Genomic DNA, 14,491 nt, shown 5'->3' with positions numbered 1-14,491 from the left:
CACTCATCCAAATAATGTCATAAACTTGGTGGCAAATGCTGCCTGGTTGCATTTAATAGTAACAATGTCAGCATTTCCACATCATGCAAGATCCCATGAGCATATAGTCTTAATGTTCCAAATATCAATGCTATTATTTAATTCATAAATTTTGTTTTGTTTCTAGGGAAAAGAGAAACATGCAAACACCAGAGTAAGTGTCTTCTTTCCTGTTATTTTCTTTATCATCCTTTTCACTTTTCAGTTGCCCATCATGCTCCATACATGTGTGTCATGCTTTTTCCCCCCATTCGTCATCTTTCATAGTTTCTTTCATCAATGTGAAAGCTGCTTTCTAAATAGAGATATTTAGGAGGGGTAGAAACTAAAAATAAAAAGGGTTTGAAAACTAAGATTATGTAGATAAAATTAAACCTAAAATATTTCAGATTCAGAATATTAACTTGCCATTTATATTATGTGATTTCCCAATCTGCATTTCTATAAACCAGAGAACAGACGAAAAGACCTTTCATACACGTTTTCCTGAATCTACAGTAATAACCTACCATAAAATGAAACTTCTGTGAGTATTTATAAATGCCCCATCAGAAGCAACAATATAAAAGCTATGGTAGTTTTATCTTAATTGTAGAGATTAAATAAAATGCTAGTTTCTTACTTAGGGCTGTAATATTAACACAAAGCTTTATAGCTTAGTTTAATGAGTGACACGTTTATTTAAAAATTAGTTTATAATTTTCAATTTTGCTATGTTAAAGGTATATGAAATGTATCTCTTTCTAGAGTAACTTGTAGAATTCCCAAAGTGCAATAATATCTTCTTATTTTAAAAGGAAAAAATATTTCATAACTTTTTCAAATTGATGACCCTTTGGGCTAATATATGATTTTAAATATATGTTGTTTTATTTCTTTTTGACCTAGCATCCAACTGGTCCATCATAGTGCTATTCAGAAATCTACCAAAGAACTTCGTGACATGTCCAAGAATAGAGAGATAGCGTGGCCCCTGTCAACGCTTCCTGTGTTTCACCCTGTGACGGGGGAACTCATCCGTCCCCTCCACGCAGACAGTTATGAAAGCACTAATATGCCTTTGATGCAAACGCAGCAGTAAGTATCCACTTGGAACCCTCATTATGAACATGCATGAATAGATCTACTTATTGTCTCTAAAGACCAGAGCTTTTCATTGTTGTTGCTTCTGTTTGTTTCTTTGTTTGTTTATAATTGGAAGAGAAAAATACCAAAAGAACATTGATAATGTAGATCCCATCCTCACTGTGCTGACTCAAATAAATAGAATTATTTTCAGGAAATGCTTTTTTTCCCTTCACTAATCCCAACAAGATAACATTCACCTTAATATTTAAGAAATTGACATTGAACTAACATATGTTTGCTCACTGATGAGTTAATTGGGAAAAGAGTAGCCTATCCTAAAGCATGACAAATTGATTATTTTTTAGAGCTATTATTAGAATTATTGGTTCTGTTAACCTATTTTTTTAATGTTATTACCACAGATCTGTTTGATCTACATTTTTTGCCTCAGGGTAAAAGGTTTTTAGGTTGTTTTTTGTGATCTGCTTGTATATCAAAATGAATAGTTTGAATTTTGGCTATAAACACAATTTATTAGTGCAAACCCTCTCTGTAGTGCTGGAAGGGCTGTGGTCAGAAAGCCTGGAGGAGGCCTTTGTAAGGGGTAAGCATGGGGGAGAGGAGTTGAGGAAATTGCCCAGTTGCTCTTAAGAACCAAAGTTATATGCCTAGAAGCTCAGTTTTCATATAAAGCAATCGTAGGTAAAGCTGTCATTTATTTTTAGAACATGGCTCTTTTTTTCTTTTTTAACCATACCTTAAAATGGGTTAAATTCAGTTTCACCAAAGAAGCCACAAGTTTGTTTTTGAGATCTCCTTATTTTTCACTTTATTTTTATAAATAGAATGAATATACAGAAAAATCCAACCCCTCCCCCGCCAGACAGAATCCTTAGGATATGATATAAAAGTCACCTCTTACTGATTAAAGATTTATCTGGAAACCATGCTGGGTGCAAAGGTTTTCCTATTGTGAGTGCTTATTTTGTAACCATGTAAAAAGCATCTGGTAATTTGAAGATTAACGGTAATTAATATGAATCGTATAGATAGTCCAACTCAACAAATTTGTCCAAAATACTTTGGAACTCTAAAAGTATTATAAGTATTTTCCTGAAATCCTCTAACATCATTTACGTAGTGTTGACTAGGCCAAGGTGTATGTTTATGTGTGCATGTGTGTGTGAGTAATTGATTCAGGTCCGATTAACAGTGAGGAAAATTGCATACGTTTAAAATTTTGAGTTTTGGAAACAGTAATAGTCTATCAGGGATGTAAATATTAAAATCTCACAAAATACAGTTGTACATAGAAGGGGTGGATTTCTAAGTTCTCTAACGGTTAGTGGATCATCATAAAACTGTTTCACTTTACCAGGATTAGATACTGATGAGAAAAATTTGTGAAATTTCAAGAATATTCTAATAGTTCACAATTTATCATCTCTCCTGCCTTTTTTAGATGAAAATTATGAACAGCCTTATCATTCATTTTCAAAATGAAAAGAAAGAATTCTTTAAGGCCACCGTTTTTTATATTCTTTACTCAAGAGTGCTAGTGAAATGTTGATATCTGTTCTTCAAATGTTGATATATATTCTCAAAAATGAAATGGTCAAATACACTTGAGAAGTGGATTTTTTGGTGGTGGTTTTTTAAACTACAAGAGTTCTCATAATCTTTAGTGTGTTGATATACTTTGTGAACCCATGGAAAAGGGTCAGAAGAGGTAACTCTTTAAAGAACAGTTTGGGAAATGCTTCTATTGACAAAATAATAATGCTGTCAAACTTTAGGATAGAGAAATATTTATTATAATGAATAGGGTAACTTGAATATGTTTGCAAATCAGTAAAACTCTATTGTTGGTGAAGTTTAAGGGAGGGAAAAAGGCCGCATCATTTTTTAGATATGTTTTCTAACAGTATATATTGAGAATAAAAATAGCCCCTTAAAAATTATTCAGATTCCCTGTGGTTAGGATTTTGCAGTGTTGCCACTAATATACAAGCATAATAACATTTCCTAGTCTAGTTTACAACAAATGCATCTTCCTGATCCTTCTGTAACCCCATCTAGACTGTCATTATGTTGATCAGATCTCTCTGTTTACAAATACAATAGGTTATTTTATTGAATTTGCAACAATTTGATCATATATGTATTTTTAAGTCCAGAAAAACCTTCATATTATTCAGATTTCTGCTAATGGAAAAACTCCATTAACTAGCACTTCTATATAAATAGGGTACATAGATAATTGATGATGTTCACAATGATTATTCTGAGACACTGCAAGATCATCAAGTGTGTCTGACTTATCAGAGGAAAATTAAATTCCATTCGGTGTAGTTTCAGTGTTGAGTGTATATTATCTTTCTTTTACTCTTGGAAATGGATAATATGTGCGCAGTCTCTATGGTAACTCCCTATGATTAACTTCATTTTCCAGCCATACCAGATAAAAGTAATTTATTATATCAGGTTTGTCACAGCTGTCCTTTACAAAAATTCAGCTTTTAGTCCTTACCTTAAAAGCATAGCTCTGTATTTAAAGTTTCATTTCAGCGCCAAGTACACACATATGTAAATATTTTGGTCATTGGGATTGAATTGAGTTCTCGACATTAGAATGAGGTGTTATATTTGATGAGGCGTTACAGTACTTGATAACCAGGTAGATGCTTGAGCAGTGCTGCCTGGTGTTTAATTAACCCTTCCTAAGAGGGCATGCGTTTCATCTTCACATATTCATACTAACTTTACTGAATCTATTATTCTTAAATAATTTGGCTAGCTACAGGATTTCGTGCTGCTTCTTCAGACTCGACACCAGAAATGTTCAGGCATAAGGATGTGGTTGAAAGCTTATGTTAGCTTCCAAGCAAGACTCAAGAACGTTCAAAGCTTTCCTTCCAAAGCTACATAGTAGCTTGTTTGGGTCTTTTAAACAAGTCAATCCACGAGGTATAGAGAACCTCGTAACAGTGTAAGGTATACAAGACTCACAATAGTTGTGTAATGAGGGGCTGCCTCAGTTATTTGTAAATTACACAGTAATATTTTCTTTTTGGTAGAATGCTTCATGTGACTTCAGACTCGCAGGATGAATTAGACAGTAAACAAATGTTTAATCATCTGCAGGTGATAAAATTGAGACCTGGATAAGAAACAACTAAATTAGGTCAAAACTGAGATTAGATTGTTTACCTATCTTGATATGCAGTCAGGGAAAGATAAGGTGGTCACTGACCTCAGAAAGATCTCTGATCCAGGTTACAGGCAAGGTTCAGGTTATGGAAAAGTACAAACAGGCTGTTAAAGTTATCAGATAGTATAGAAATGTAAGATAAATTTAATTTGCTCTTTGCTAATATATTTATTGTTTAATAACTTTTTTATTTTGGAATGATTTTTGAGGTACAGAAAAGTTGCGAAGATAATACAGAGTTCCCAAATAGCCCTTACCCAGTTTCTCCGCTTGTTAACATCTGACAGTACATAGTGCGTTTGTCGCAACTGAGAAACCAACATTGGTGCTTACTGTTAACCAGACTTCAGACTTTTTTTTTCTTTCAGATTTCATTAGTTTTTTTCCCCTACTGTCTTTTTCCTCTTCTGTGATTCTGTCTAGGACACAGTAATTGGCATGTGTCTTTAGTCTTCTCTGGTCTAGGCAGTTTCTTAGACTTTTTTGTTTCCTGTGACCTTGACAGTCTTGAGGAGCTGGGTATTCTGTAGAATGTTCCCCATCCCCTGGTATAGTCGAGCTTTTTGCGTCTGTGCTTAATCAGTTATCTTTGTAGCCCAGTGAGTAAATGTTGCCATTAATAGTAAGAAGAATGTTTTCCTCTGTAGGCAATCCCCTTACTTATTACGATTCATTGCTGGAAATCACTTATAAAGTAAATTCTTTAAGGTAAATTTGCTTTACCCAAAGAATCATTGTGATTAGGGGTTATGTTTTTGACCAAAGACTTAACATCAAAAATATATTACGGGTTTGGTTGATGTACCTCAAAGATAAACCTTTGTAATGATTTAAGTTAAGGAAATCAAATTCTGAGTCATAGCATTTTAGGTCCTAAAGGGATGTTGAGAGAGTCTAGCCTGGTTGTTCCCAAACCAAGGTGCAGGCACACTGACCCGTGGGGCTTTTACACACGCATCCCAGGGCCCCTGCTTCTGGAGATTTGGATTCTGGTAGATGCGTGTATGCGGTAGAGCAGGAAAAAAGGTTGAGAACCCCTGATTTAAATACTTAAAAGGCCTAGGTGTTAGGATTCAGGAAAGCCAGATGGGTATTTCTGGTGGTATTTCTGTTGAGGGAGGAGGTGGAGAAGGGGCTGTTGGTCACACTCTTCCAGTAGAGTTTTAAATGGGGAACAGTTTCTCCTAATTCCTCCGAGGGGTCTGAGGGAAGGAGAAATGTGAAAGGGGGCCGTCCATGCAAATTCGCATTATCTAGAGCGTGGGGCTGTTTGTGGTTTTATCATATGATTATCAGCCACTCGACTTTTCTCACCTCCTTAAGCTACCTGAGGAGAACGGTGTGGAGAAGGGAGAGCTGAGTGCGGATTAGAAAATAATGCCTGGGGGCCAGCCCGGTGGCGCAGCGGTTAAGTGCACACATTCCGCTTTGGTGGCTCAGGGTTCACCGGTTCGGATCCTGGGTGTGGACGTGGCACCACTTGGCAAGCCATGCTGTGGTAGGCGTCCCACGTACAAAGGAGAGGAAGATGGGCACGGATGTTAGCTCAGGGCCAGTCTTCCTCAGCAAAAAGACGAGGATTGGCAGCAAGTGTTAGCTCAGGGCTAATCTTCCCCACCCCAAAAAAGAAAAGAATGCCTGAAGGGACAGGGAAATGCTAGACCTTGAAAAGGTAAAAACCACCAGGAAATTGTACTTATTTTGCAATTTTGTGGGAGGCATTGACTGGAGGATCCTAAACACTCAGTTTTCTAAAAAGTAATTTATTCTTAAATTTGTAATGTATTGTGTGGTCTTTTGAAGGATAGATCTGCCTCTTTATTCTTTTCTTATACCAACGTCAATATCAATCGATTTTTCCTGAGCAGGAGGTATCTTCATAGAGGATTTTATATAATTATGTAATGAATAATAGAGAAAGATGCCCAAACATTTTCTAGGAAGATTTTAATTGGCTATACAAAAATTTTCCTTGTTCATTATACTAAACAGAATACCTAATCCAGGGTAATTGGGTCTCCCTCAAAACAGGAGGTGGGTTGTGTCTAATCTTTTGCAAATTAACAAGTATAAAAGTAGAATTAAGGTCTTCTAATTAAAGCTATTTAGTAACTAATCATTTTAGCTTTTACCTAAAATATTTTTCCATTTGTCTTTCCTTTCGTAATAATTAGAGCGAACTTCATGGCAAAATTCCATAAATAAAAAATTAGGTTTCAATAAAAGTTAATATCAGTTGAAGAGAATGTTTCAGGGGACCAAGATAATGCTTTCCTGTTGACAAAAAGTGTCAAGCACCCAGGGATATTTCAGAGACATTGACTTTTAAAAAAAAATTCAGTGAGTCTACCCTAACAGCAATAGTTGCGGTATCTCTTGAATGCATTTTGGTTCTATCAGTTTGTACTGCTCTGTAAAGCTGTGCTGGGCTTGCTTTTGGCCTTATACAAGCAGAGGAAAAAAACTAAAAGAAGTAGATGAGCGTCTTCTTTCTATTTTCTATTCCATGTATGTTCTACATTGCTTTTAGTTAAAATTAGGTTTTGAAATAAAAAATTATGGTGATGCTTCCAATTTCTTTGCGTCCTTCCTTCCTTCCTTTATCCAAATAATTGTGTGATTCCTTAGTAAAAATAGTTATAGAATCCAAATCAGCATTTTCGAAAAAAAAATTTTTGTAGAAAATTCAAGGTTTGGGGCCAATATCAATTTTGCTAAAATAATTGGAAAATACCAAAAATATATTACTATTTCTTACGGTTAAGTGACTCCATACAAATTCAAAAGAGAAGTGTTTTGTATTCCACATAACTAAACTAATGTAATTTATTTTCATCTGTGGCCTTATGCAAAGCACTTGACCTTTCTTTGCTTTTGAGTCTTTAAGCAAGTAGGAATATAATGGGTTGGTAATCATCAACCTTACTCATAGACTTACTCTACAGGATATCCAGGAATGTCAGATTACCTTAAAACGGTTGTACAAATAAATAATTGTATACTCCCTCCAAATCACTTATTTATTAATTTGCAAGTTATTACCTTTGTTTTCTTAAAGAATGAAGTTTGTGCAATGGCTAATTTACATAATTTTCTATTTAAGTGGATGTAATTCATGGTAGTAAAATTAGAAAATAATTAATGCTAATAATTTAGAGAATTATAGTTTTGTTAAATCTTTGTTCTACGGAATGCAGTTTACACATCCTAATCTTTCAGTTAGTCCATTAATAACTTAATTATTCTAAATAGTTTTGTGACTCTATAAAGGTCCTTTCTTTGAAGGATTAGAGACTTCTATTTGAAGTCAGCCCCCACTCTCCTGGATAATTGCCTTTAGTAGACTGCTTTCACCAAAGATGGAAAGGCTCCTATTTTCTTACTGCATTCCCTGCTTAACCACAGCAGAGTTAGTCGTAGGCATTTTTACAGTATGCCTGAAGCAGTGCTCTTATGAGGTACCTCCCTTCAACTCTTAAATGGAATACATGCTTCAAATATGCCCAGGATCGTTATAGTAACACTCGAACACTCAGGCTCACATGTACTCGCAAGTTTGGGCAACCAAACAAACAGAGCTATGTGTGCACAGGTGGAGACTGGGGAATTTGACTCTCCACGTGTTTTTGTTGAGCACCATTTTGCACACATAAGCGCTTTTATATAACTCATCTAAGTTTCAGTTGAATTTGCAAGGAGTGCATGTACATTGTTCAAATTTTAAATCCCTAAACCAATGTAACACCCACAATTGCTTTCTCATACATTTCCCAATTTCTTGTTTGTGTGTGGCACTTTCTCAGCCAACCATTTCTCTTCAGATGGAGCCAAGCCCATTGCTATTTAGAAAGTTTACGGGCCGGCCTGGTGGCGCAGCCCTTAAGTTCGCATGTTCCGCTTTGGCAGCCGAGGGCTCACTCTTCGGATCCCAGGTGCAGACCTATGCACTGCTCATCAAGCCATGCTGTGGCAGACGTCCCACATATAAAATAGAGAAAGATGGGCATGGGTGTTAGCTCAGGGCCAATCTTCCTCAGCAAAAAGAGGAAGATTGGCAGTGAATGTTAGCTCAGGACTACTCTTCCTCAAAAAAAAAAAAAGCAAAAGGAAAAAGAAAACAAGAAAGTTTAGCATTGTAGTAGAAGAGGAAAAAAAAAATGGAGACTAGAGAAGAAATGACAGGGCATAGATTGACTTTGACGGTGGTTTTCAAACACTGTTCCATGGAAGGGTGAGTTGGATTGGCCAGTGGGAGAGGGGGCTCCAACTACTTCATCCAAATACTGATTTTGAATTTGGGTATCCGTGATGGAGCAAGGGCTTTTGAAGGGCTTTCTTTGTCCTCTTTGGTATTTTTATTTTGTCAGAATGTACTAATAGGCTGGGTAGAGCCAGAGATGATAGGAAATGAGGAAGTGCGCGTGTGCGTGCGTGCGTCAAAGGTGTGCTGTATTGGTTTCTAATGTAGAGTAGACCCAAGTTAGTCAGACCTGAGAAGTTAAAACAAAACCGACATCCCCCTCCCAAATGCCCGCAAAATTGCATTTTGACTTATGTGTTAAAGATGCCTGTTTTCCCATCTTTAAATCTAGAACTTATTTCCTCTTTGTGGTTATAAATTAGTCCTTTTACTTTCGTGATCAAAACCACTATATATGCATTGTCTGAAATACTGAGAGAATCAACAAACCAAAAAAAAAAGATACTCCCTGAGACCACACAAGGATAAGTAGGGCTCATAGGTAATAGCAAAAAAAAAATGTTATTGGGATGAATTATTAAGTAACTTCCTCAAGTTGAATTAGAATTGATTTTGTTATTTCCTTCACAATACATTTAAAATGGAACTGGAAATTTAAAAAAAAAGATCACTAGAAGTCATTAACATTTCTATAGATTATTTAAGGGTTTAAACAGTGTTTAAGTAGCATGTACTGTTTTCCACTTTAGATCGTTGAATTTGGAACAGAATATTTGCCTGCCTGAAATGATTCAGATCAATGGTTTTCAAACTTTGTTTCTTGGAGGTTTCTTAGAAATGCCTCAGGGGCCAGCATGTGGGGCCAAGGAAACAAAGCAGGCGGGATTTCTGGCTCCCTTGTTTCAACCCAGGCAACCTCACATTCATCTCTTTTGTATGTCAAGAGTTCTGCTTAGGATTTCAATTAAAAGGAATTCCATTGCTGAAGAGGAAAAAAAACTTTAAAAATCCCTGGCTTGGATCAAGTTCTGCTCTGTAGCAAGGGGCTGCCTCCTAGAATTTCTTCCACACAGAATCTAAATTGTACATTTTAAATACAATTTTAAACTAATTTTAACATCAGAATTTGAAACTAAATCAGTATGAGTGTTATGTGAATCTTCATAAGTATCTTCCGTTTTGCATGTATTCATTAAAAAATTGTTTATTGCATGCTTACTGCTGGGGATACTAAACAAAATAGGATGATTCTTACTGTTAAGGTACTTGGGGGCAATTAAACATATGTGAGGAGAACTACGACGACAGTCAGCATGCGGATGAAGTATGCTAAAAGGTAACCTAATTGGGGGGGTGCTTAGAGATTGAGGAGGCTTAGAAGAGGTGGTACTCGAGATGTTAGTTCTTTAATTAAAAAAGATAATAAGTTAAAACAATTAATTAACATTCTTTGTGGGATATTTTTAAATTATCAGAGTGATGCTTGTCCACTGTAACAAATTTCAAGTAGAGTTTGCAAGGACAAATGGAAGCTGGTTGGGTGCAAAAGGTGACAGTGGCCATGGTGGAGGTGGTTCTGTTTCAGGCCATCAGGGAGGGCTCCATGTACGGACCAGATATATTGGTGGCCTTCTAGGCCACACTGAGGAACTTGAAACTGAATTTACAGGTAGGTATGAGGAAATAATCAAATATGTGTTATTTGAGGGACACAATCAGATTTGTGTTGTAGAAGATCCTCTGACAGCAGTGTGTGCAGTGGATCATGAATGAGCAGGAATGGGAATGAGGAAACAGTGCAGATCAGTTGCAAAGATCCAAGTGAGAAATGATGGTGGCTTCAGCCAAGTTGGCCATGGAGATGGGGAAGAAGCAGACAAATTCAAAGGAGATTGAGGAGAATTGTCAAGAGTTCCCAAGTGATTGGATGTGGGGACTGAAGGGGAGAGGGAAGGGTTGATGATGACTTCCCCATTTTGACTAGTGTATTTGGGTGGATGGCCAGTGTCATTCTCTGGGATGGGGATAGAGGAGCACAGGTTTGGCACAGTGAATGAAGATGGTTATTTACGTTGTTCTGTGAGAGTGTGTGAGTGTGTACATGTGTTCTAGAACTGGATCTGAAAGTGTACAGGTTACAAGCACAAGCCCTGGAGCCCCTGTGTTCCCATCTTTATCCACCACTTCCTAGCTACGTAGCCTCAGAACTCTAAGGCTATTTCATCGTATATAAATTGGGAAAAATAATACCTACCTCCTAGGCTTCTTGTGAGGTAGAGTATAGCATGTTGTAGGGACTCAATGAATGTTACCAAATATTGTTATTATTTCTCTTCCTCAGACCTCAGGCTCCACATCCATAAACCCATGAGAAGTGAGCGGGGGGTTGAGCTGGATTAGATGATTTCTGAGGTCCTTTCTAGCTATAAAGTTTTTCATTCTAATATGGCTGTGCTCTGTTTACATGTCTGTAAACAAACACACTTTTACTCAAAAATATTAACCATTTCTAGGAACTTGCCACATCAGACTCAGATTCCCCAACAGCAGACTACAGGTGAGTACTAAAAGTAATAAGTTGATGTTGATGGATGAAGCTAATAGATTAAAAGATAATTATAGTACTATGTAATTTATGAAGCTTTAGCTTCACCATGTAAGGCAAAACAGTTGTGTCATTCCTCAATCAGAGTTAGAACTGCAGAATAATAGCTTAGATTATTGCATAGATTGGCATCACAGTGATAAACACAGGGTAAATGATCTTAGAGCAAAAGCATCCGTGGAGGTCCTGTCTAATTAAGGAAGACTGAATAAAACCCCTTCCTTCAGCGAAGCTCCCTATTCTTCCCCTTGGTATGAAAGATTCTTAGCTTGGATGCATCTAGGATTTGTCTCAGTAAGTGAGCAGCTTGAAACTGACTCTTACAAAAGGAAACCATTGTGTCTAATCACTGAGGCTTTGGGGGGATAAATGAGAAATGGTTGGCCTGGTTTTAATGCCACTTTTAAAAGCTCTTATAACTTGACCAGCGACAACAAGATGGCGGACAATTCTCCCTAAACTATTCTATTTCCCTAAGACTTGGCTTTCTTTAAGTTTATTTCTTTCAAGTGTCCCTAAAAAATTTCCCCTGCCAATTATTTCATTCATCTCGGTACCGAGTAGATAACTTATTCATGATTGTCTTCTAATTAGTGGTTGATTCTTAGTTCTAATTGCCAGGCAACCAGTAATGCCTTTGTAGCTCTTTCGGAAAAGCAAGAGAAGTTTTAAAACTGTAAGTTGGATGTGGAATTCTGACTGTGAATAGTGGTATTGTGGTAGGGAAGCTATTAAGTAAGTCTCAAAAACTTCAGGCGTATATAGAAATTTATTGGATGTTTTCATTCAAAAATTATCTTCTCTATTACTGCTTTCGGGAATTTAAGGAGATTTTCGTTTGACAACTTTTCAAAGATTTGAGGCAAGTATAATGAAGTTATTCATCAGATTTTAATTACGAGATAACATTTATCAGAATTTTCCCCCACAGTTTTGATTACTTGTTTTAATTAAATGCTAACATGTTTCAACCAGACTGTTCAATATATTGATGCAGTGGTGCTACTGTGTAAGCATTCAGGAGATTGATGAAGGAACCAACTTTATTATGAATATGCGTTACCTAAAGAGCAAAGAAATAAATGAATCCTGCTGCCACTAATTTCATGGCTTTTTTTTTAAAGGAAAAATTTTTAAAGAATATTTCTACAGTGGAAATGTTAGAACTTTGTCTTCATTAACCTCATAAACTTCCATCTCTCCTAAGATGTCTTTCCTCTGATCTTTAATTATGTCAGGCAAAGAGTGAGTAGAAGGGAGACTATTTCATTTCTAGCAAAATAATAAATTCTTTTGAGTATTTTAAAAATCCAGGTTTTACATATTCTGCCATTAGGGCAAATAAGGAAATCTAAGTATATGGTATTAGGGAGATTACTTGATAGTTGTATAGAGTTTTAGCAAGTAGACTTGTTAGCGTGCTACATTTTAGTAATAGGCAGCATTTTCCAAATACAGGGACAATTTCTGCCTGAGCAAATGTGATAAGAGCCAAAGAATTTCCCCTGGGGGATTTTAGGCTGTTCAACCTAATTTTCTAAATTATTTTTCGAAAACAGGTTTTGGGGAGCAGGCATTTTGCTTGAGTCAAGAAAGCTTTGATCTCCTTTTTAGTTAACACTGTAGCCCATTACCTTCTTGTTTTCTTATATTTTTCTGTAATTTGGAGCATATTATGGACTAAAGAGCACTATCTCCTCTTGGTTGTTTTCTTCTTCTTGTTGTTTTTGGTGAGTCCCCAGAGTATGTGAGTGCTAAAGGGAGAGAGACTACCCTAGCATTTTTATAATTATGATGGATTGTTGTGTTTCTGCTGTGATTAGAGTCATGCCTCCTGGAGAGAGGAGCTAAATGGGCAGGTTACATTTCTTCTTCCGATTCTATTCATTTGAATGAAAAAATGAAGTTTGTTTCTTCATTTCTAAGTATTCTGTTCCGTCTGCACATGCATGGATTCAGTGCTATTTATGTATTTTCGTGGGTACACCAGCTTTTCTGTTCCTCCATCCTGGTTATTTTAGTACCACAAAGAGGCAACAACATTTGTGCATGATTACCGGGAAATAATAATTTGGTTTTTCCAAGAACCTCAGAGCACTATGCTAGTGTCACAGTTTTCTTTATGAAGGTAACATAAGCACCGATTTGTCTCTTGGATACCAAGTGATTTAGTTGTGGCTACCTATATGGAATTTGTCAGGGGAGAGTATATTTTGAAGTTTGGTTTATTTAGTTGTTTTAAATGATCATCAGAAGTTGAAGAAATGAACTAGCTGCTGGTGGTGTAATCCTGGCCTTAAGCACTAGATGGGATAATGGAGCAGTTGAAAGCTGTCAGTAGCCCTACCCTTTGGACCAGCCCCACGCCATTGATTTTGATGCCCCTTCAGGTTTTCCCATTTTCCCTGCCCTTCCAACCTACCTGATATCTTCTAAAAAGCCGTGATTAAAAGGTAGAGTCATACATCGTCCAGTCACCCTCGTTCTTTTTTGTTTATTGTGGGAGGAATTTTCAGGCCATACCTTTGGAGAAATAGAAAACACCCTAGCTTTGGCCGAAGAAGGAGGGGACAGATTTAGAAAATTTTCTTAAAACCAAATGCAGAGAAATAAGACAGCATAATTATTTTAAATTATGTTATGATGGAAAATTACTGGTTTGGTCAAATTTTCGTTTTGCTCAAAATCTGTAAGTGTCTATGCCCTGACTAACTCATGCCCATATTCATTCTTCCACATTTCAGGTAAATGGTATCCCTGAAGAAAGGAAACTGACCGAAGCAATGAATTTGTAATCAGACAATAGAGCCGTTCTCTCTTACTTCTCTCTTCCAATAATGCATGAGCTTTCCTGGCATTTGTTGTGCATGTCGACAGTATTAAGTATGTACCAAATGATACAGTATAACTTTCATTTTACTAATGCATTTTTTTGTACTTAAAGCATTTTTGACAATTTGTAAAACATTGATGACTTTATATTTGTTACAATAAAAAGTGATCTTTAAAATAAATATTATTAATGAAGCTTAATGCTGGTGAAATTTATTTCAGAAAGTATTTGATTGCCTCCTGCGTAGTAGGAATCTTTTGTTGCTAGGAACAGGTCCACGTGTTCAGTCTTCATTCAACAAGATTTTATTAAGCACTTCCTATAAACACACAAAATGTCTATGCTTCCAAGTGAGCAATCTATTTAAATAATACTTTGATCTTTCTGGCCTTTAAAGCCCATTCTTTTATATAACACTTAGAGTGTTTTAGGGTAAACCTGGTTTTATGGATTGAGGATCTGGTGACACCCAGTTCATGAAGAGCAGCCCAGGCTGCACAATTACATGACTCCATAATCAGATATTTGGTTTTA

At 36.5% G+C, this 14,491-nt stretch overlaps 1 protein-coding gene across 16 annotated transcripts in view; it reads left to right on the top strand.

The window, feature by feature from the left end:
- Nucleotides 1-14,157, top strand: part of SGCE (sarcoglycan epsilon) — a 67,042-nt gene extending 52,885 nt beyond the window's left edge. For 3 of the 16 annotated variants that reach the window (XM_044767153.2, XM_044767129.2, XM_070508512.1), the window contains 3 exons: nucleotides 167-193; nucleotides 928-1,116; nucleotides 13,869-14,157. In XM_044767153.2, the coding sequence (XP_044623088.1) occupies nucleotides 167-193; nucleotides 928-1,116; nucleotides 13,869-13,872 (220 nt within the window). In that variant the 3' untranslated portion in view covers nucleotides 13,873-14,157. Of the gene's footprint in view, nucleotides 1-166; nucleotides 194-927; nucleotides 1,117-11,032; nucleotides 11,088-11,951; nucleotides 11,987-13,868 lie in introns of those variants that run through there. The other 13 variants (XM_044767123.2, XM_044767088.2, XM_044767134.2 and 10 more) reach the window with 7 other exon arrangements.
- The last annotated feature ends 334 nt before the right edge of the window (nucleotides 14,158-14,491 follow it).

This window comes from Equus asinus, chromosome 1 (genome assembly GCF_041296235.1).
Source record: "Equus asinus isolate D_3611 breed Donkey chromosome 1, EquAss-T2T_v2, whole genome shotgun sequence".
NCBI classification, from domain to species: domain Eukaryota; kingdom Metazoa; phylum Chordata; class Mammalia; order Perissodactyla; family Equidae; genus Equus; species Equus asinus.
Note: the sequence above shows the minus strand (reverse complement) of the source record. Positions and strands in the feature narration are given on the sequence as shown.